Source organism: Harpia harpyja, chromosome 15, assembly GCF_026419915.1.
Source record: "Harpia harpyja isolate bHarHar1 chromosome 15, bHarHar1 primary haplotype, whole genome shotgun sequence".
Taxonomy (NCBI): Eukaryota; Metazoa; Chordata; class Aves; order Accipitriformes; family Accipitridae; genus Harpia; species Harpia harpyja.
This window is the reverse complement of record NC_068954.1, coordinates 8,674,857-8,699,157: the sequence shown is the minus strand read 5'-3', so window position 1 is coordinate 8,699,157 and position 24,301 is coordinate 8,674,857. Positions and strand designations below refer to the sequence as shown.

The 24,301-nt window shown below is 40.4% G+C and overlaps 1 protein-coding gene across 5 annotated transcripts in view; it reads left to right on the top strand.

Annotated features, from left to right (window-relative positions):
- KLHL29 (kelch like family member 29) overlaps nt 1-24,301 on the top strand; it is a 408,889-nt gene that overhangs the window by 73,029 nt on the left and 311,559 nt on the right. Inside the window, exon 1 of one of the 5 annotated variants that reach the window (XM_052809691.1) lies at nt 12,921-13,074. The exons of 1 other annotated variant lie outside the window; for it this stretch is intronic. In XM_052809691.1, the coding sequence (XP_052665651.1) occupies nt 13,024-13,074 (51 nt within the window). In that variant the 5' untranslated portion in view covers nt 12,921-13,023. Of the gene's footprint in view, nt 1-12,920; nt 13,075-24,301 lie in introns of those variants that run through there. 3 more of the 5 variants (XM_052809690.1, XM_052809687.1, XM_052809689.1) reach the window with 3 other exon arrangements.

Sequence of the window (24,301 nt, the reverse complement as noted above, 5' to 3'; positions counted from 1 at the left end):
CCTTAGCTTGACACGCTGATCAGCTGGTCCTTGGGGAAGGGGGACATGCTCCTGTGCTCCTGCAAGCTTTGCTGACTGGTTTACTTGTAAGTGGCCTTAGGGGAAGGACCAAGAGGGCATCAGTAGTTAGTGCTCAGATCATATTTAATAGTTTGGCCAGGGTGGCTGGAGCTCATGTGCAAGTCTTTGGTTTATATCTACCAAGGAGGGGAGCAAAAGAAAGTATTGAGGGGGTGAGTGGAGCAGAGAGGGTTAAACATACTGAGTCAGGGGAAAAATAGTTGAGCAGAAAATAAGAGAAGTGGAAAGGAAAAGAAAAGGTACAGAAATGAGGATGAAGACTTTAACTTGCAACAAAGTGTTTTGTTTTTAATTCAGAGGAATGTTGTCCAACTCATGAAGAAGTAGTTACACCAGAACAGATCATACAGTGATGAGTGACAGTTTAATTCACTTTCTGTGGTGGGGAATGTCTAGCAAATACGGCTTGTGATAAGTTGCAGCATTGCCTAGTCACATCAACATGAAATGCGGAGGATAGTCTTAGGCCGAATATCAAATTATTGCAAAGTTATTCTGTTAGGTTATGGTATGCCTGTGGGTGTTTCTGCCACCATGGCTGTGATCTGGTGGTAACAAAAGAAGAAAAAAAAAATTAATTTGGAAATGAGAAGCCACCTGTGTCCAGGCTTCCTCCTGAAGGCTTCTGTTATCTGTGAGAAGTTTGAAAGGGGCTTGAATTCCCGGATGGACTTTGTCTCCTTCTGGGAATGGGCTGCACGTAGGAGTTGCACACTTGCCTGTCTTACCGTTTTTGGATATTCCTAGCTCAGCTGTTCCCCTTAAAAGGCCTTTTAACTCGCTTAGTTTTTTGAAGAATATAAAAAGTATTTATGCATGTTGTCTGTAGCCCTGTATATCCTGACAATCACGTGTGGTTGCAATTTTTGTATTCCAACTGAGGAAGTACTTAACCCCAGTTTTTTCTGGTTCAGACTGAATTGGTTTTCACCACATGCAGCACCTCTTACAAAAGTGTGGGTGGGGAGGAGGAATTTGAAATTAAGAAGTTGAGAGCTGTTTCTGTGATGCAGTTATTTTAATAACCACAGGTCTCTCTGCACAGTAGACTGACTGCTTTTTGGAGTCTTTCTTAGGAGAGAGGGTCCTGAAGGTATGTAAACTCAAAGTGAGACCTCAAATGACCACATGTGTTCAGGAGCTTGAACAGAGTTATTGCGTTTTGCTTTTCATTTTTGTAGTTTTTAGGTGGGCGAAAGCAAAGATTTGGGTTTGTTCATGTCATCCTTTTCAGGAGAAGGAGCAAGCTGAATGAAGTAGGAAAAGTCACACAACTCTGGGGTCAGACTTTTTGTATGAATTTGTGATAAGCTTTGGGATGCAGCAGAGAAACCAAGGAATAACCTCACTTGTCTTTGGTATGATATTCATAGAATAATTCAGTTTGGGAAAGACCTTGGGAGGTCATCTTGTCCAACCTTCTGCTCAAAGCAGGCCAACTGCAGAGGCAGAGCAGGTTGTTCAGGGCTGTGTCTGTGTCCAGGCAAGTCCTTTAACACCCTTGAGGATGCGGGGTCTGCAGCCTCCCTGAGCAGCCGTTCTGCTGGTTAAGCACCCACTCTGAATTTTTCTTCCTTATATCTTAACAGATTTTCCCTTGCTGCAGCTTGCGCCTGTTGCCTCGTTTACTGTGTGCCCTGGGAAGAGTCTGGCTCGCTGTGTGCTCCAGATCTTTAACCATCCACTAAATCATGACAAACTGGAGATCTGTGTTTATAAAGAGCCTGGATCAATGTTTGTCAAGCACCTACGCATCAGGCAGTATTTTTTTGTGTGTTTGAGTCCATTTAACAGCATCTGTGTTGGGGTTTTTTTTGACAGGGCTCTGATGTTGCTGTGCTGTTACATCAGGGAGCAAGGATGGAGCGAGGCACAGGCAACGTTCATACTAACGTGTCTATAGGTGCCAACACGAAAATGCCTATGTTCCTTTCTGGCTATAGATAATACATGTCAGGTAGGCCTGGATTTACTCACAGAGTTCAGAGTTGGATATGGTTCCTGTTCCTCTCTCTGCCACAGCCGCCTTTGTAATAGTTGTGCCTCAGCTTCCATGCCGTTAAAATGGAGATTATATACTCTTATTCACGAGAGTGCTGCGAGTCCTATGGTAACTGTTAAATGCTTTTAGTTCCTTGGGAGAAAACTGCTATAAAAAAGGCAAATGTATGTTTGTAGTATAAACTACATGCTTGTAGCTATACAGGGTTACGTTAACTCCATACTCTTTGTAGGTTGCTTTTAAACCAAAGAAGTATGCTTTTGTAATGTGTTGTGTTACGGTACAAATTAGATGCTTTTATCCAAATTACTTGTTGGAAATCGAAGCAGACATACACAAGGGTTGCTAGGATGGCCTCATTTTTCACATTCAAGATTTGGAAGTAGAAACAAAGCTTAGAAACTTGGGATTCTTTTAAAAATTAAGTCCTTTTATAGAAACAGTTAAGTATTCTTTTTGTCAGCTTTAATAATAATGAGGTTTTGGTGCCAGGATGAGCGATAATTGCAAATGGCAAAAAGTCATCAGAACGTTGTTACTCGGATTGCAGATTTTATTAATCGTAAAAGAAATTATTCACCTAGAAAGGCTGTTTTATAAGTGCTCATTTACATGAAGACTTGCTGCCTAATTTATTTTGTTTAAAAAAAAAAATCCACGAAAAAACACAATGAAAAAACCCGACAAACTTTGTCCTGTCCTTTAAAACCTTGATTATTTTGTCCTTCCCATCCAGTTTGCTTATAATGTCATCTATGCTCCTGCTTATCAGTGGGACCAATCTTATTTTTGCCCCTTCTCTCTCACAAATGTATCTGCTGCTGCTTGGATTTATTCCATCAACTGCTGAGTACTGTGCATCTCCCCTGCATGCATTTTCTTCACAATTAAAAAGGATGTTTATCTTTTATGAATGACTTCTTAGGTAGATGAGTTGTTTGGCCCTTTACATGTTTCTGATCTCATGAGGTGTTGAGATTTGCAGATGTAAATTAAATTTTCATCTGTTTTCTCCCACTTCTTTTATGTTGTTTTCAACATGAGTCTTGATGAAGTACAGGAATTGAGTGCATCCTTCACTGTAGGAATACAGTTACTCAGTGAGCCTGCCCTGTGAGCTTAAAACAGGGTACATACTGAAGTATCTCTTTAATTGGGGTGTTGGATGGTAAACTCTTCAAGGTGTGGGTACATCCTTTACATGTTCCTGCTAGAGACTTCATACAGAAAGCATTGCTACAGCATGAATATTCAACAACTGCCTGCCCCTTATTCCTTATGCTGAGATATTAATACAGCAGTGATTCTGTACCTCATCTTGCCAAGATCAGGTGCATAGAAGTAATCCTACTGACAATATCCTGTGTGGACCCAAGCCTTTTTGCAGGATCATGCCTTTCTGGACCATGCTAACCACCAATTACTCTCAGTAATGCAGCTGGATCTACTGTTGCTGTTGCTAGAATGATGATGGGCTTTCATGCAGAAGGCGAGGAGCATGGGCTCTGCTCCTGGCTGTGTGCCACCGGGTCACTGTTTCAGCCTGCATAAGGACATCAGCTCCATGGGGGGAATAAAGCTGCTACTCACTGTAGCAAAAGTAATTTCAGACACGCGTATAGAGAAGTACTTTACTGTAATGCCCATTGTTATAAAGCTGTCTTTGAACTTTGCCAGTACCAAATTGAGATCCTTCAGCTGGCATTTTCATCACTTGGGCCTTTTCAGGATCAGATTGCAGGCGACTTCGTGGCAAAACGGCTTGAAAAGAGCAGGATTCCTGCGCTCTGCCATGCTCTGGGCTGTGACTTGAAAATAGCATTTCACAATTGATATTGCAGACTTCCGAGTCTATTTTCCAAACTAATATTTAGAGTATGCCCCACCAATTCTGGTCTCAAAGTTGGTTGTCGAAACTATAATGTATTTCAACACAAAATTATGCAGACTAAAGTGAAGTTTGGTATGGTAGTGGAGCAGATTCTTCTGTTTCGTGTATATTTGAAAGCTGAGAAAGCTTCTGCTGAAGTCAGACGACACAGGCTTGTCAAATTGTTCACGAACGAAAAGATTGCTCTTGGATGGAATTAATTTGCAGTATCTCATTTACCATCTTAGTTTTGTCGTGAATTTCCCCTACTCGGCAGCCCGAAATGCCAAGTGAAAAAGTGTTTCAGTGAGAGATAATATAATTTATTACGAAAATGTTATTGATCACAGTATGCTTTTACTGGAAGATGACTTTTTCTGACCAGAACACAAGGGACTTTGCCATGTTACACTAGGAAAATGTATTGTAATATGCAAACAGGATTATTGTTAAGGTCACAGTAACTTTGTTTTTACTTTCCACTTCCTCTGGAAGCGAGCTTTTCCACAACTAATACTGTCAGCTGGGCTACAGTAAGAACAATTTCAGTTTTAAGCTTTAAAAAAAAAAAAGGTTACAGCAAGCTTTTTGTTTTATGATGGAAGGAAATGAATGCTGGTTTCCACATCACCAACAGAACTTGTAATCCGATAGACGTCACTGTAAGCATTTTGTTATGATGGACTGTATTGTGGTGGTTCTTTGTCAGAATCAATTAACATGCATTTTCTCATCAAACATGTATTTTATGCATATGTTATAAATGTTGCACATTTTGTTTTAGAGTGGCTTCCACATCCAAGGACTATGAGGCACTTAATTTTCCCACCTAATGCGGGAAGATTAGCCAAGTGGAAGAGTCCGTGTTGCTCACAGACAGCTTATGTGGGTATATGGACATCATTACTCTGCAAAGCACAAGGACATAAATTTGTGATGGGGTGCCCAGTACAGGCGACTTAGAACAAGGACACTTTTAAATATGTTTGATTTAAAGAGGGCTCCCACTGCATAAACAGTAGCTCAAAGCCATTAAGGTCCTGCTTGCAGTGAGATTGCTTTCTGCTGAAGGGCTCAAAATTTCCCCTCAAGAGTGAGCATGTCATTAAGATGATACTTCTTAAAGGTATTTTGAGCTATTTCTAATGATACTCATCCAAAACACATTCTGCAAAACTTAACTCTCTACCAAATCTTATCTCTGTGTGATTTGGGTTATAGTATTACGAGTCATGTTAATTTAGACTGCAAACACAAACTCATTTGGAATAAATCAGTGAGGGTTGCACTGCAAATCCAAGAATATTGTTATTTTCTGTGTTTGTTTTCCTTTTGTCCTGCTCCACTTCCAACACATCCCTCCAGTGGTTTTCTCTGTTTTTGTTGCAATAAATCTCCAGTTCAGTGAATTTGAAGATACAAACCTGACTGCAAAAATTCATCTCTGGTACGGAAGCGGGTTACTAACCTGCTCAAGGTTTCCACATGGCAAAATGATTTCTTCACTTCAATCACCCACTTCCTACACAGGCAAAGCACTGTTGCTAAAATTGTTGTCAATTGTTGTTGTATCCTGAAATTTAATTATATTTCTTTGCTGCTTTTTCTAACTTAGTTTGGACAACGCGAATTTGTTGGTGTAAATCAGAGGAACAGATCTTAGTTGCGTGAAAGACCTATTTCTCTGGTGCGCTTTTGCAGACTCTTCTTCTAACACATTGATAGCCACTTGCAGGAGAGAGACCACTTGTGTTATTAAAGCCAGCAGTTAATATTAAGAATTGAAAGTTTGGATTCTGACTTTTAAGGGAGTAAAAAACAAAACCCGTGTCCCTAGATTTCCCTCCCTGCCCTTTAGCTGCAAGAATTTGGTACGGTTTATTTAGCACATTAAACATGACTTTAAGTGCAAGTATGGTAAAGGTTACAAAGGAATATTGTTAGACTTCTTGCAAGAGTAAATCCATTGTTTGTACTTCTTAGGATGTTTAAAAATATATAAAAGCCCTCTCTATTTTCCTCCATAACTTAAAGAGGAGGAGAGTTACTACCATCGCTTCACTTCCTAGTCCCCATGAGACCTTAGTTTAAGGCAACTTGGCTCGTTGGATCAGTTCAGCTAGTGCGGATGTCAACCCTGTGGGACTTGTGCTCCTAAAGATGCTTTATGTTGCCGCATGTTTTCCCACCACTTGGCAGGAAAATGATGCTCAGCCTTTGTAATTCTCTTCGTCTTCCCAGGATGTGCCAGAGCTCACCCCGCTCACAAAGCATCTCTTGTGCAAGCATGAGTCTCCAAAATGCAGTGGCAGTTCGGGACGGCTGGTAATGTCTCCCTGTCAGCTGTGTTCGGTAAGAATAGGTAGAGTTTCAACATGTGTTGTTTCAAAACAACTCTATCAACACAGCTGCTGAGCATTTCCTCGCAACCTTTTGTGACTAGCTTTCCAGAATGCTGTTTAAAATACCACTGGAATCAGCTAAATCTGGCCAGCCCTGTGGATGAACTTTAGTACTTGGTTTGATGTGCCTAAAAAGATGAATTATTTAAACATAAATCCATTTAGTTTTCATGTTCCCTGTCCTCATGAACTGAAAGATGAGGGGAACGGGAGAGAAAAAAAGAAACCTCGTGGGAGAACAGTTTGTGCTGCTTAAATCATAGCTAAGTTGTTTTATTTGGTTTTACAATGGTTCTTGGTGGGCACTGTAAACACGGGGAAGGTATCTTTCACTTTTCTGCATTTCGCACTGAGTGTGAAAATTCAGTGGTAAGCAGAAAAGATGACAATCTATAAAATCCCTTTGTACATTTGTAGAAGAGTTTGATGTAATGACATGAAAGATATCTCTTAATCTATGCGTCTAATTGTAATGCAGTAAAGAACAGCATCTTCGCTTACAAGTATGTGAGTGAAAACATTTATGCTGAGTGTTTATGGGGACACAGAGGCAGTTCTTTTAGAGCGCAAAAGGCTTTCTTTTTTTTTTCTTCCTGCTTATGGGAGTTTTTTTAAAAAGCCTTTTGCACAGATGAGATAAATTGAAAGATGCAGAATATCACCTCTCTGGCGGCGGTGGGGTTGTAGTGGGAAGATCATGGCCAGATTTGAGTCTTCCCTTGCACAGTCATAAGCCTGCTCGTGAGCTGCTTTACATCCCCGTGAAAGGCAACTCTACACAGCCTGGATTTGAATAATAGAGTTGCCATTAACGTCCAACATAAAAAAGATGATTGGTTGTGTGTTTGATTTATGGGAAGCCAGAAGTGGTGAAGTATATGCTACACGAGGGGATATTTATGCCGCTAATGCTTAAAACACAGCCGAATGTTCTCTGCACTGTAGATGCTTTCAAATGGCAAAAACAAAGGTGCGTATAGCCATAAATCCAGTTATTCTGATAGTTGAATGGCCCTAGATCAGGATCTGACCGTGCAGTCTCTTCAACATGCAGAGCAAGTCTGGTAAACCCCTGTTTAGTTACTGCCTGTTACAGGATTATCAGCTTTGAATCAAAGAAAATAATTTCAAATATGTTAGGATTTAGGGTATATTGTTTCATCTTCATCAGTTTCTAATGCAAGAATTGTTTTTTCCAATTTATGTGCAAATAGGCTTCCAAAATCTGTTGCTGTGAACTGAGATATTGTCAGATTTTTTTTCTTCATCAAATTACTCCTGTTCTGCTAATAACTGTCAAATTGCACCTCAACTCAGCATTTTCTTGATTTATCTTGCCTGCAGTAGCTAACAGTAGCTCTCTGAGGTGTATCACTTGGCTGCTTTGCAAACAGGGTGCTCTTAAGGTACTCAGCTGTGCATTTAGATTTTTCGAAATGTTACAGCAATTATATTTGATTTTTAGAAGAAGAATTCATTGTCGAGTCAAACTAGATGAATTTTTCAAAAATGTAGAGGGCTTTTTCTCAGATGTTCGTGAGCTGAGCAGACATACTACATTCATCATTCTGTGATGTCTAAAACGCGTATTAGCTCTATGTTTTTAGTATCTTTTTTTTTTTTCCAAACAAAATATTAGTCTGATCTTTCTGCTGAATAATATCATCTTCTGCTCCATTTGCAGAAATCCACCCCTTCCCGTGTTTCTCCAGCAAAATATTTTACAGGGAGGGAGGTACTGGGGAGCCCTTTTTTGGGGGCTGGTTAGTAGCTCCCATCATCTAATTATGTTAGTGATGGTTTCTTCTGGCCACTTCCTTTCTGAGGCAGAAGGGTGTTACTAATTAAAGAACATTTGCTGAGCTTGAGATGAATTTTGTCAGGTACAGAAAGTTTACCTGTATTCCCTAAATACCATTTTGAAACCATTTTCTACATTTGAAGCAATTTATGTCTCTCAACCCACTATTTGGGGAAAACAACTACAGGGGAAAAAAAACCCCTAGCTGGCTACTAAGCCTCTCCAAACAAAGCATGTACCAGCCCATTTTAACTCACTAAAGAACTTATTTTGAAAGAAGGTGTTTAATATTAAGAAAACGTAGATGAATACCTGTCTCATTGTGCTGTGTAGACTTGAACCAACAAGATCGATGCATCCAAATTATAGCAGCTTTATCTAGTGTGAATGAGATGCTACTTACGTTTTCAGGTAAAAGAAATCAACAACTATTAATTTGGCAGAATTATTTATTTCTTACTGATGATATTTTCAGTGTATCTAATCAGAGCACTCATGAATAGAAATGAAACAATTTAAATAGAGGCAGTGTACATTGTATGATCTTGTTTTCTCAAACTGTTCCATAATGCAGTGAATAAATTTATATGTTCTACTGAAGAGATTTCTGCAGAAATCATACACAGTGCTTTCACCTCTATTATTTAATACGACTGTTTTATAACTCTTGGAAGATGGTTGTTTCTGCTTCTGCTACAGACATCTGGAAAAAATGTTCATTTTGGGGGAGCAGAAGGGAAAAGCAGTCTTACAGAGTCTGAAAATCCAGACAGATGCGCCAGAAGCACTTGACTGAAAGGTGTGCTAGAAAATGATGAAGTGGTCTCATTCCACACCACTCCTCAACCCCTTGAATAGAAAGGTCCAGATTTACAGAAGGTAAATTAATGAGTGAAAAGAGGTTGGTCTGAATCAACATTTGAGCTCCTTGGAAACCCAGGAGGAAATGCAGCTGAGCAGAGCGAATGCTCATGAAATCACGTGGTGGCACTTGAATTTTACTCTGAATCATTGGATAAATTTGGGACACTGTGGGAGAGAGGCAAGTTTTGGGTGGCCTCACCGCTAAACAGCTGTTGACTGTCCATCAGGCCTGTGGGGAAACCCATGGGCTTTGCAGAGGTCTGCGTTCTCCTTGAGATGTTGTAATACAGACTGTGCAGTTTGGGATGGTGGTGGCCGAGGGTGACAGTGATGAACTTTGCAGTTGTTGCTGATGGAGAGCGCTCTGTTATAAGCGAGCTAGGGAATCTGACCACGTTATGCTGTGGTCTGCACTGGTTAAAGTGGCTTTTTAGTAAAATTTTCCATCCAAAATTCAAATTTGGTTTTTAAAAGATAGTATTTATTTTGAGGTTTTTGGAAGCTGATTTTTTCTTTTCTTTTTTTCCTGGGGAGGATTCTTTTACACACTCCAGATTGAGTATTTTATATGGGGAGCTTTACTTGTCCTTGGTAACTAAGAACATAAATAGATCATATAGGTGAATCTAAACCAGTTGGAAACAAACCAGGAAATTAAGGTGTTCTCTTACCTGCATCCTTTCAGTAGGAAGAATACTAGATGCCATCATCATTTCTGTTACAGTGCCTTTAAAACCTGTGATTCTGCTGTGTTCAGGCAGGTTTTTGGTAAGTGAAATCTCTAACCCAAACCCAGTATTCTAATATGTTTTAGATTACAGTAGTTAATTCGTAGGTACCAGAGTAAAAATGCTTGCTTCTTTTCACTAAAGCCCTTCTAGGACTCTTCAGCGTAAGTCATGGCATACATTTCACTTTTCCACTCTTTTTAACTTTAATCCTTGGGAATGGATTGTGGACAGTACAAGTGAAACTGGCTGCTGTGTTTATGATCTAGTCTTTTTTTTCTTTTTTTATTTTTCTTGAGGAATTTTAATCCCAAAATGAATTCCAGCACTCACATGCTCTTAAAAACCTTACTGGCAACCATCACCTCTTAATCTTTTTACATTTCTTGTGATTAGCAGTGCTTTCTAATCCTAACACCAGACCCAACAGCAACTGTTAACTGCACTTCTTGTTTTACAGCTAAATCTAATCCTTCTAGCAGTCTGAGGCCAGCATTATATTTATCACTCTGAAATTACTAACTGTAAGATGTTGTGGCAGTTCTTGAGTTGGTTTTTTTACTTTCTCTTTCTTTGTCATGGATTGATAAATGCAATTATTAGTATAGGGTTGTTATTTTTATATATGATGATTTCCAGAAAAAGATGAAAATAGGTCCTTTTTCCCTGTCTCTCTCTCAGTCTTTTTTTTTTTTTTTTTCTCCTTCTTCTTCTTCTTCTCCTGGTCCAGGAGAAGCAATTTGCTTTCTACCTGAGTTTATGATTAGTAGCGAGATGTGTAGGTGGAATATGTTTTAGTGGCTTTTTTCCCCTCTACCTTTCCCTCCCCCCACACCTATTAATATATCTGTTAGTAAGCTAATGCTATTAGGTTATGCAGACTGTTCAGTGTACAAGGAAAGATAAGACAGCCATCAAATCCTTGCAGTGCCCCAAAACATCTTTCCATTCTGCCGAAGGCTCTGTGTGTGTTTGTCCATGAGGCAGCAACAGATTTTATATCCAGTCACTTAGCAAAGAAAGGGTAAAGAAATTGCTGTTATATATTTACTGGTGTAGGGTTCTTTTTTTCCCCACCTGCAAAGTTGTGTGGGTGTTTACAGTCTCTAAAGGAACTGCTCTGAATTTGCATTAGGAGAGGGGGAAAGGGAATGCTGAAGAACTGCAAACTTACTTCTCTTTGTTGCTGCTTGGGTGTTTTTGTTGGGTTTTTTTTTTTTTTTTCTTTCCCTCAAGGGAGGGTCAGGGAAGGCTTTAGCCAGGAGCATAAAATCCCCCAGATGACCCTATTTGCTTAAATCCTAAAATGATTTTTAAGGTGGTTGAAAAGAATGGCGAAGAGAAGCGAGGTGCAGAATAAGGAATAGCACTTTTCCATAATCACAGTAGGTAGTAGCTAACCGTGTCTTCTGCTGCTTGGGTCTTTCCACGGTCTTTTTCTCCGCTGTGATTTTCTTTCTCCAACCAAAGAAAAGACTAGCTGTATTTGTTACTGGCAGTGCAAACCTGAGAAAGTCTTTCAGGTTTTAAAGCAAGGTAGGAAGTTTTTTTTTATATGTGTGTGTGTATATATATATGTGTATGTTTGTGTTTATGCATTTGAAGAGCAGTGGTCTTCGCTTTGTGAAGATCTCATGTCTGCAGATTTCGGTATCTGAAAGCTCATCTGTTTTCTCTGTGCATTGACTAATAAAAGATGGTACTTCTCCCTGTGCTCTTTGCCTTGCTTATATCCTTAGACCATGTCAGCTCTGGCAAAAAATGCTACTTTTGTATTTAAAACAGGAACAAAAATGCAAAGCGATACGTAGTTCAAAACAATCAAAATGTAACTGTGTCCTTGCCCTTCTGACCTTATTAACTCTATAGTTACTTAAACTACTTTAATCCATTACTAGCAAGATTGTCTGGTTGTTGGAAGAGGAAACTGGGTTTTCATCTGCTCAGACAGAGCTGCTTCACATCTCTGCTGAGGGGAGAACGTGTCAATGGCTGGGCATTTGGGCTGTCTTCATTTTGTGTTGAACAGCCAGGAAATTTCAGAGAGCTGGATCCTCCCCGTGCACGTGTGTGCACACCCACACTGCCCCTGCCTGCTCTGGCTATTTCTGGTTTCCCAAGCTGGTTTTGGAGCTCCTCATGCCTCTTCTAACAGTTACCTCTCTCTTTACCGCTTCCTCTGTTTTTTTTTCCCCACCTGCCAGAGTTCAGCCAAGGTCCCTGTTGAGTTTGTACAAGCTTGTAAAATGTTTTAGCTGGGATTAATTTAGTCTGGACTTTCCAAAGGGATCAGGGGCCATAATATATGGTGAAATAGAGCTGCCACCCTTTAATTATTTCTCTGCTTCACACCTTTGATATCCTTCTTCCAGATAACTTTAAAACTTTGAGGAGTGGGACAAAAATCATACAAAGTGCACAAGTCAAAATTAGGCTTTGTAGTCAAATGCCTGCGGGGGGGAAGCTGGGACACTGGCTGGGCTCTCCCTGGCAGGAGGCACCACCGATCCCTACTGCTCTTCTGAGCTGCAACGCAAACGCTCGCGGCTGTGGAAGGAGGGGATGAAGTGAGAGCTGATCTGGGAGCTGGCAATATTCATCCTGGGTCTAAAGTTACATCTCGGGATTCCTTGCTGCAAGCGCAGGGCTCATGGTGCAGAAAGGAGAGGTTGGGGCTGGGGGGAGCCCTAAATTTTAGGGTCCTAATGCCTTTAGTGCCATCTTCAGTGGGAAAATGGCTTAATCAGGATATATTGCGAGTTAGGAAACTATGATGATTAAAAATTGGGGTGAATAATACAAGAGAAGTGTGGGGTGAATACACAGTGTAGGAAAAAAGATAGTTGGTACCCTGCATAAAACATAGAGAAGTCTGGGGTGACATTTTCAGACTTACTGCACTGTAGCTGACGGCCATGGATACTTTTGAGCTTGAATGCTGCAGTTGTTCTGCACTGTTTACCTCCTTTTCTCTGGCTGAATTTCCTGAAGTGAGAGATTTCCTGAGCCCTGCCTGTGTAACTGTTCCCTCTCCATTCAGTGCTCCTGTTTCCTGCACAGCATCATACCTACATACAGTATAGAAAAATCACTCTAGATTGTGAAGATAAAAAGGAAAACGTATTTATCAGGCATTTCTCTATTTCAGCAAAAAGTGAATTCCTTTGAAGTCTTCTCACGGAAAGCCATGCCAAGAGTTGATTAATGTAAGAAGTTGGATCTTCTACCATCTCTTGCTTTTAGTTCCAGTTTTGAGCTCCATCTACAGAACACACATGGTGGGAGGCAGGCAATCCCATTACCCTGCTCCTCCTTCAGTATATCCGGTGAGAACTTTTTTTTCTGGTATGTATTGTAAAAATCAATATTGCAGTTGATGGGAAGGAAAGAGCGGTATGCAGGTTGATACCTAGGGATCTGCAATCTCTTAGGTGTGAGATTGCTTTCTCTCTGCAATGGTTACAATCTTGGTCTTGCATACTGCCTACAAATTTTGGGTTTATATACATAAGACATGCGCTTCTACGTTTTATGGTAAGTTTCAAAGGGACAGAATTGATCAAGGCTGCTATCATGAATAGTAGATGTTAGCTCCCATAAAAATTGCTTGTACAAGTAAATAGTGTTCCAGAAAGTGACAGTCCTAATCCCTTACATCGAATTTTATTCATTCTTTTACCTCTGTAAATGTAATTTCTTCAGTAGTTTTTGAAGCTTGGAAACTGATAACCTTCAGGCTACTTTGTACCGTAGAAACCTTTTTGCCTCCCTCAAAATAGCATAAGCAGTGACAAGCGAAGCTGAAAGGGAAGAAGATAGTGATTAAAAACTTAATACAAATGTGTGGAAAACAGGGGAAGAATCTCAAGTTCAGAAGACACTAAGATTCAAGAATAAGAAATTTTAACACTGATACGGCCCTGAATCCAAGCAGGGCAGCAATAATTATAGACATAGCAATATTTATCTGAAAAATCTCTTTCCTTACCAATCCCACTCGTTGATGCCAGCTCAGGTGTTTGACTGCAGGGCGGAGGTGGCTCTGACTGTCAGCGCTGTGGGTCCTGCGAGCAGGACGGTGAATCGATATGCAAAGCATGTTTTTAACTGCTTGAAACCCAGGAACGCGCTGTACCTGACCACAGCCTATTTCAAGGTCTGTCAACTTTGAGGATTCAGCGAGCTGGCAGTGTCTCTTTTTGAACATGCCCGTGAAAATAATTGTGAATGATTAATTTTAATTACTGCTGGCTGAGGGCAGATCCTTGGCTGTGGGGAAGGGTTTTTATTACTCCGTGTCAAAGAGTTGTCTGAGCTGGGAAACTCTCAAACTTCTTGTGGTATGAAAGGTGTGCTCAGGAAAGAGCACGTCTGCAGGAGGCTCTTTTCCTATTGCCTGTAATCACTTAATGGTGGTGTAGCAGCTACAGCAGCTGCCTGTGGTGTGCGTGTGTGTGCATTAGTGCAGAAAGCACTTGAAACTGGGAGGGGGGAATGGCTGGAAGTGAAGACGACCGATAGCTACTCCTGTTGCTTTATGGCTTCTCTTCCATTCGTAAACTGGAAATGAGCAGAGGGGATGAGTACACCGATCTGAAAGGACTGTATTTCTATTTTAGCTTTAAAATGCATTCCTTCTGCCTTATTTGGCCACAATCGTGCAGTAATATTTTAATCTCTGTCAGCATTTAGAGTAGTTCTCCAAAACAATCACGTTAGACTTGCTCAATGTACCTCCTGTAAAATCTAATCCAGGGATGGTGGACTATTTTCTCTGTTTCAGAGATGTAACTTGTCATAAATACTGATGAGAGGCTGCCTTACTGAAAACTGTTTGGCTACATAACTTGTGTCATGTGTGTGGTGTCTCAAAGGCTGTTGGAGAAAGAATAGGTTTGAGCCTCATCTCACCTGTAACGGCTAGTTTCCTAGTCACTGAAACATCTTTCCTCTCAGACATTAAACCAAAGGGTCTTCATTCCTGTTTAGGAAGACTTATTTATTTCTAAGGTTGGAGTATGCGTTTAGATACATAGATACCCAAGAGACAAGAGGAGGTCTGTCAGGTAAGCTGTTGGCCTCAAACTCTGAAATCCACAGGTGAAGTCACGTGCTTGACTTTACTTGTAGCTTTCCCACTGGCTTGCTTTTTTGACCTTGGTCAAATAATTTGACCTTTTTCTCTTACATTTTTGCTTTTCTATTAAAAACATTTTTCTGCTGGGCAGAGACTGAATTTGTTTGTTTAGTCCTTTTCTTTTTATATTTTTGCACAATACTAACAGAAAAACTTTCAGTTGGGAGTGTGTAGATCAGAAATGAAATTGCATGAAAAAATATCTTCCAGTCATTAAAAAAAACCAAAAGCATCCCTAATTTAGAAATGTCTGCTCATGGAAATATTTATTCTCAGCCAAAGAAATCCAGTTTAGTATTACTAGACTTTAAAATATAAGAGTGTGCAGATCAGCAGCACTGATTTATGTCCTTACAAAGTTTTAAGGAATATTCCTATTCCAAGAGTGATTTTTCAGAAAGGTTTCTGTAGAAGGCTTGCTGCTTCTGATTTGAGTGGAGCTCTAGACAGCTGAACTTCAAGCCCTAAGCTGTTTATATATTCCTTAAAATTTTACCATTTTATTCTACGTATATGTTTATACAGTGCTTATCAACTTGATATGACCTTGGCCTTATAGATGGAGGTGTTGGGAGTGGAGCCCAGATCACCTGCGCCTCAGACCGGTGTTTGGGCCATAAATAATGCCTTCTTCGTTGCCCGGAGGGATGACTAAGTTGTCCTTGTAGCATACTGTGACAGTAAATTTTCCTGCTTAAACTGATCATAGTCATGTTCACAGCGCCTAATTGATTGCCAAAAGTTGGCAGACTAGACAACACCCAAGTCTTGTACCAGCCTGTGGAAATGGTTGGAAGATACCAGCTCCTTTGATGGTTAGCAAAGTGCGCTTGTTTTATCCTCTTCCTTTAGCTGTGTTTTCAGTGAAGAGACAAGATACAGTGATCATGGCAATCTGCCATTGTATTGTCTGTACAGTTTCCTTTTGCCAGGATAATAATCATCTGGACCCTCTTTTAATTAAATTAGCTCAAACAACAAACTGTATGAAAACTGCATTGGGACTTCAATGCAACTGATGCATTCTTTTGGGTAGACTCATACAGTATTGTGTTTGGTTTGGAGACTGATGGGGAGGGGAGTTGTTGGGCTTGCAGGGGGGGAGGCATTTCTTCATACTTCAGTTTTCTTGGACCAAAGTCTTTAAGTTGGCAAATTGAACAGGAGTAGGCTTTTTAATAGGCTACCTCTGTTTTTACTGTTTCTCAGAGAAAACAGAACTTGGAAAAAGCGCTTTAATCTGAAGATTTTTCCTGTATTTCCTTATATTAAATGAATAAATGAAGTTGGTTGTTACTACCGTAGTTGCTGAGATCATAACAGGTCAGTGGGAAATCTGCTGTTAATTACTGACTTCTCTTTGGTCATCTTTAATTTTCCTTAGCTCATGTATGTTTTTGTTGGTTTGGGTTTTTTTTCATAGCTAGTACAATTTTTGTCTTTCCCCTCCACCAGTAACTACCTATCATCACATTTCATATAGCACCCTTTACTTATTTCATGCTTTTTTTACCTCCCTTCCTTTTTCCTTTCTGTACAGTTAAAACAAAGATCACAATACATGCTTACAGAATATGAGATAAAATAGGGAACAAATTGCAGAAGGGGGAAAAGACATGCATGCTGTCAAAGTATGTAATTCCTTTTTGCATTTCTTCATGCTTTCCTAGTGTAACATGACTTGTTGAATGACCTGTAGTTATGCAAGCATCTTTATTTTTTCTAGTGTTCTGTATGAACTAAAAGTTAAATGTTTTTTTTCTAAAACATATGTGGAAAAGGTATATTGTGATGTTATCAGCCACACTTGTACAAGGGGAGCATTTGTTCCTGCACAGTTTAAGCAATGTTGCAGGTACCAGAAACCCATTCTGAGTCATGAAGAAATTTGCAGACAAAATTCTCCAGTAGTGTGCCTGTCTGTTTGTTAGGAGATGATGGAGATGTGCAAGGATTTTCCCTCATGAGTGGACTATGCCGAAGCTCCAGCTGCTGATTTATTTTTGTCCATGTGCATTTTGTTATGTAAAACATAGCCCATAGAGGCAATATGATTTATCCTAGCTGAAGGATTTTGCAAAAGAGCAGATTCCATTTTCTGTATAGCTCTGAGTTGATAACGACATCAGTTACTCACACTTCAGCCAGATATCAAAAACCACCAATGTAATTTCAGCGCAGAAACCAGCAGAAGTCAGAGGATGACTCTTAATCATGCTTGCATGTCCCAAGCAAGGATAGAAGTGTTTTAAAGAAAATATGTCAGCAAAGTACGGTGGTTTGCATCCAAAAATACTTCTGTACGTAGCTCACAGGTGACAAATTGTTCCCTGTCGTCATGACAGTGCCTCCTGAAGCTACATAATGGTCTCCAGGAGGTCAGTCATGGAAAGGAGAAAGTACAAGGGAGCTAGGGGATCCAGCTTAGCTGGAAACAACACATCTTTATTTCAGTGCTAGCTGCGTGGCAGCGCCAGGGTTGTGCGCTGGAGATGGTGTTGCATGAATACGGAGAGGACAGCTTGAGTCTAAAACATGACGTTTGGGGGTGGCGGCGGCGAAGACTTTTTCAGGCTGCAGTGCTATTGCTTTCCTCCCAAGCAAAGCTGGGGAGTGTGTGTGGGCCATACCCATTGTGTGGGGGGGTCACTCACAGGACGGGTGCCCAGTGCTGAATACAAGAAGGGCAGCGTCGCCGTGCTGCTGTCGTGCTGGACCTCGACCACACCAGTCAGCTGCTCGGGCCCTCCCAGATCTGCCAGTTGCCCTCTTGGTCTTCCTGAACTGACTCCAAAGTAGCACTTGGATTAACAAATAGTCATGTGTTTCTTGCAGGAAGCCTTGAGTGACCCCCAGAAGATGATTATGAATCTCCCCCCCCCCGCAAAAAGGCTATTTTGATTAAATGGCCTGCCCTGCCACACACAGTGCAGCTATGTTGTTGCTTTTGTTCGCAGAATAATCGCTGGGGATTTGTGTCTGCATGCACACACAACAGTGTCTTCTGCTGCTTTCTGTAATGACAACACTAACTGTAGTGAGAAGCAGCTGGAAAAAAACCCCAAACAACAAACCCCTAAAACTCACAGAAGAAATAGAGAATCCATATTATATTTTTAACAAGTCCCATGTTGTTTCTTGCTTTCTTTTAAGGGGCTGATTTCTGATTGTTTTTGTTGTCTGTCACTACTTTCAATTACTCATCACTTTCCTGTTACTGGGGGATTTTGCAAACTGCTAGATTCATATTAACATGCGAGGTTCGTATAAATAGGAAAATTATGCAGTTTTTGTACAGTTCCCTTCCATCTCTTTCTTCTGCTGTTTTCTTTTAATTAATCTGCAACAGTCCAGCTACAACAGATAATATGCCGCTTGTCAGGTCAGGTGAAGGTAGTTTGGTGCAAAAGGCACTTTAACAACATGTGGAAAAGCTTCTTTGCTAATTGGATTGCAATACATGTGTTGCTGCCCACTTTAACTCAACAGAATCATTTTAATCTGATTCCTTCACTGTTATTTTACACTTAGAATTTGTGACATTCAACCTTTTTTGCAAGAAATAAATATTATTTAATTATCAGAGACTCACAGAACCGCTCAGGTTGGCAGGCACCTCATCCAGCCCGACATGAGGCTGCTCTCAGTCTCCGCGTGACCTGATGCTTGGATCGTAGAGTAGTTGGGAAAATCCAGAGTTCAGTGATCTTAATGGCAGCGTACTACTTAACTAAGGTGTGTTGTTTTTTTAACCTTATTTAGTATGTTTAAATTCTGGTTCACACACACACATATCCTCCTGCTGAGCTTAATGGAAACGTGTGTGTACTCCTCTGACCTAGGACACCATTTAGTCACTTTCTCTATACACCTGTAAGTGTAGAGTATCTTGATTTTAACAGAACTATTCATGTTGCCTTTTTTTGTTTTTTTCCTTTCCCATCGCCGATTCCCTTTTCTACCCTGAAGACAATTCTATTTCCTACCTGTGAGCTCTGCTGCTGCACCAAGTTGGAAAACAGGATGCTAAAGGCATTTGTTGGTACTTACTGAGTATGTGTGTGTTCAGTCACAGAAGTAATTGCAGTGTCATGCAATTATACCTAGTCTAGCTTGGTGTATACAAATATACCAAACCAGGTTGTTCAAAAGCCAATAATCCTCTAGCCGCAGTCTGATGGGGTTCATAATAAGCTAGCGTACCTTGCTGCTGCTTGAGCTAATTTATGGTGCTTATATTTACCTTTCAATCATATGACCACGTCCTTTACTCCTGCATGACGTGCTTGTAGGTCGGTTGTTTTATTTATTCTTTTTCCTAGGAGAAAGCCCTTCTTTCTTAATATTTTGTGCTTTAAAAGCCCTTCACTCTGAGGAACTTAGTCTTTGGTCAGACAGCAGTAAGGTTAAGCGGTGACCTGGTTCACTGGGGACTGCAGCCGCTTCTGGCATGGATCTCATGACCTCCCTGCTGCAAGGGTCCTTATGCAGAAATAACTGTCTTTTCAAGAGAGCACTGTCCTGTACTTTAACTTACCTCACTTAAGTCAAAAGCACTTACGCACATGGGGGAAGTCGTGGAATGCATAGCCACTTTTTTGAATCGTAACCACAGTAATGCAGTGTTGTCATGTGAAGGAAGTGAGAAAAATAGATAATTGGGTTGGAATTATCCAGGAATTTAACTCCATGGGGATGCTGACTTACATGGTAGGTGGTATTTGGTGTTCTACTTTCACTCCTAGAATGTGCTTTTAGCAGCCCAATAACCCTGTGCTTGGGAAATGGCTTCTGTATTGTCTTATTAAGGAAACAGCGATGCAAAATGCCATGAGAAACAGCTTTTGTCGCCGGTAAGCAGTTAATGTTTCTTAAAAACTTCTTAGTGTGCAGGATTTGACAACCTCACAGAATGTGGCAGTGTTGGGGCAAACAGGGCTCTCTTTATACAAAGCGATACACTCTTCATGTGCCAGGCTGCAAGGACTCGTAGCCATTGTTCTAATTAATGTTACTGTTGTATGCGAACATACAGCACCACTTCTTTTTGTCTTCTGCAAAAATCCCAGCTCCTGTGTGGCAAATTGTTTTGACAGTTGGCTTTCCATTAGCAGTGGGGAGAATAGCGAAGAGCTACCGTCTAGACCTACTTGCAGAACTATTATGGCGAAAAGAATAATCTTACAGGAGAAGTTCCTATTTCCAGGACCTATTTGTACATTCTGACTCCTCTCCGTATAATAGGATTACACATTTCTTATCGCAACCGCAAACTGGATGTGTGCCAGCCATAAACTGTGCACAGTGTAACAGTATGATTGCAGGCAATCTTTTTTTTTCCTTCTCTCCTTTTTCTCTCCATTCCTTCTTATTCTGGGTTAAGGGGGAAAAAAAAAATCATATTAGACAGTGTAGGAGGAATCACAGAGCATCACTTAAAACATTACTATAGCCTGGTATATAGAAGCAAAACCACTTGACCAATGGAAACTAATTATAGACAAGAAGTGTGCCTTAGGAGAAAAAGATATTGATGTTTGAAGTGTTTCCTTAATGCATACATTTGAATCTGGGGGGAGAATTAAGATTCTGTTGCTTTGAGGGAATTTTCATCTATTCATATGTTAAACGTGGGAGTGACACCTATAGCTGAATGATTGTGGACAGGCACTCATTGCATTGCATTACTGTTTTACTTAACATGTGGGTTTGATTTACATAGTACTCTGGCAGTAATTCAGTCTGCTCTGCAGTGTACCAGACTGTAATACATTGAACAGATAAAATAATTTTGGCCTGAGGTAGCTTAAAGCTAAATAAATGCTGGAAGGGGAAATATAACCATGCGGTGACTACCTTTAAATAGGTTAAAAAAAAAAAAAAAAAAAAAGAGGGAGAGGGGAGAAGCCCACCCTCTCTAAAAAATTAAATAACTAAAAATCATAATATACATAATCAGAAGTGGAAGTCTTTTATGGTTCCCACTGTTAAATGTTGCTCTAGCCATCTGCAGAGAAATGTGCATTCCTGGAGTGTGGCCAGACTTCAGCATAGTTTTGTGAGGAGAAGACGACCCAGATTGCCCTTCCTCAGCGTCCATACCAACATTTGCTAGCTATTTTGGGATTGTTAAACTTTGGTCTGGGAAAGTGTAATACATCTACCAGGATGAGCTGCAGCAGCCATTTTGAAGGTTCAGCCTCTGTCAAAGATGGGCTGAACTATGAACGACTGTGGCAATGTTAAATGGCGTTTGGGATCTGCTCTACATCTCAAGGCTGCAAAAATAAAAATTTCTGTCACTAGCTTCCATTTCTGAAATATGTTCTTGCAAGAGGTGAGATGGTCATCCTTCTCTTGCTGTTTGGACTAGCTTGCAAATTTGGGGCAGAAGAATAATAGTTTTAAATAGTTTTGTTCCTCAGTCCCAATTTTGGGAGGACAAAGCTTCGAAGTTGTTTGCTGGGTTATGTCAGCTATGAGTTCTCATCTTTGTCCTCAATCCCTCTTTCAATGCATCTTTCCCTCCCTGAAACAAATGTGAACTTAAATCCGTGTGTAGGACTGCTGACTCGGGCTGTACTGGCAAGGATGCTAACCCAAAGGCAGCCTCGGCTGGGGGAGCCGCGGTGCTTTCTCTCCCTTTGCTGATGCAAGTCGGTAGAAATGGTTTGTGGTAAGTAAGTGCGTTTGTTGACTTGCTGAAGAAAGCCTGCTTACTGAGTTGGTAGAAAAAGGAGTATTTTTAACTGAATTTTGCTGGCCATTTGCAGGAGGGTCAAGAAGTTTTTAGTCATGGCAGAAGTTCCTTGCTAAGTGCATCATACAGAAAGGGGCTCTGTTCAAGTCGGATGGGAAAAACTCAAGTCAAAGCTATGGCCACCAAAGGCACCAAGTGGTTCTCAAGCAGGTGTAGGTGGCATCTTGGCTGGGACGGCTGCTACTGTGTTCTTGGCCCACAGACTTTTATTTACTTAGTTACAGAAGAAATTTGTCAAATGGAGTTGTATTAGTCATGGCTGTGAGGAGGGGTTTTTGGAAGGGTGGGGAGGAAGACTAATACAACATAAACCAGTTCCCCCTGGGAGGAGTTTTTAAGACTTCGAAGTCCTCTTCTCCCACCCTGAACCTTAACTATATTGTGCCTTTTTGAGCTGTTTGAAGTAACTCTGTAGGTTGTTGAAGTTCTAGTCACACATCTGTAAGGTTTCTCTAAACTTTTAATGTGCGAGGCTCCAATTACATGTGCTGTTGGATTCTGCACGCTAAATATGGTTATTTCAGTAATTGATTCTAAAGGTATAGGTGTGAGGTGGTGGATTGATATATTTAGTCTGTAAATTGTATGTAGAAATTGGCAAAAGTCATCTGCATTTATTTCAGTATTCAAACACTGTTTCATTCGTTTATTTTTAAAGCCTAGGAAATGAGTGTTTAAAAAAACCCCACCACCAACAGAAGAGAGTTAGCATGAGACTATATTGGGAATTTAATGTACAAGTTAGGAAATTAAAAGTTTCTGCAATAAATGCGACTCTGGCATATTACAGGTATACTGCAACATAAATTTCCCAGCTTCTACAACAACATTGAATTCTGAATATGTGCAAGATGGTTGACGTAGAGTGGTTATGAGAATTACAGCCTTGTTTTTCCTAACTAGTTCATTTAAATTCTCAACCTTAATGTTCTGTTAACCTTCCATTTTCTTGCTAATCTGCTTTAGGAAAATAAACAAAGTACAAACCTTAAGTATCTTACAACTCAAAGTGATGTATACCTGGAGGGAGAGAGATAACTTTAGATTGCAGTAATTTTTCTGTGGCTTCATCAGTGTCAAATCCTGGGCCACCAATGTTAATGTTAAAACGTTCCTTGTCTTCAGGGAAACTATCAATGGATCTGTTGGATCTGGTCTCCCTGAGACTGGGAAAATGGGACAGAAAACACTTACTCATTTGGAGAGTCTGTAAAGCATTTTTCTGTGTCCCACATGGGTGAGCTCAGCCTTTGGGGATGCCGGGAGCGAGGAGATGGGTAAGAGAACTCAGCGGCATGGAGCAAGGTGGAACCATTGTCTCTCTCAAGAGGTAGGATCCATGGAGGGGACTACCCTGTCCCACCCAGCCTTTAAGGTTCTTCCTAAGCCTGCATCCTCATTGCATATACATCCCTGTCTTGTTGACTGGGCACATGCTGGGATCGCTGTTTTGATCCAATATTCACACAGTGGTGTTGTGTGGCATTTTCGTGGTGTGGTACTTATTCAAAGCAGGACGTTAAGACTTCTGAGGGCTCCTTCCCTGCTTTCCAGAGCTACAATAAATCACGCCCCTCTGAATACTGTTGCAGGAAATTTAGTCCATCTTTTCTGGGCTTGTATGTGCAATTAACATTTACTTCAGTGCATTGTACAATTTCCAACTTGCATAAGAAACCGGCACACAGAACTGTTGAGGTTTGGAGTCACTTCTGAATGTGGATCACCTTTTATGTGGCATCAAGCTGTATGTGGTGCTGGAAGAGCTGAGAGACGAGAAGAAAGTTTCAGAAGTAGCCTCTATAAACTATTAGAGGCCACTGGGAGATGGAAAACTGATTTTGCAAAATAAATCTGTTATATGTCTTATGCAATGCAATACTAGTCCCTTTTTGAAATCTCTTGTGGTTAAACACTTCTATCATGTCCTCACCACCTGCTGGAAATCCAGCACAAAACCAAGAATAACCAAATCTTAAGTTGTAGCAGCTGAACCTGTTTCAAATAAATAGCAAAAGCTATTGTTTACGATAAGTGTTATCTGATTGCTGGCAGAACCTGTGTTTATTGCTTTTGTGTATTACAGTCTCTTGTAATTTGGACAACTAAAAATTGTATTCCTTTTTCCATTGTGCGGAGAGATTTGCAAGTAGACAGACGTCTATAATTATACTTAGTAGGATTGGAGAGCATATAAAGCATAAAATGAAATTGCTTGGTTTTAATCTGAAGTAGCATCACATCAAATTTTCCACTTTTTTACGTATCCTGGAACAAATATTTTTCTCATTCTTTGAATAACATTGGAGGACATTTAGGGACTATTACAAAGATACTCTGTGCAGATTGTTTTTGTGTACTTGATGTTTTGAAATGTTTGCACTGAAAGTCAAACACTGGGTGCTTATTGTACTGGTGGTCATGAAGGAAAGCTATAAAGTGCAATCTGACAAGTGTCAATGACTATCTGGAGTGAATCTTTCATTTCAGCACAGTAATTGGGTCTTTTTCCCCCTCTGATTAAAAAAACCAACAAATAACAAGCCAAGTGCAAATGGATCTTACAGTTCATTTTTTTCTATGTTTCTGTCAGTCCTCTTTAGAGCTCATTCCTTCCCCCCCTCCCCCCTGCTGCCACATGAGGAATGAAGAACAG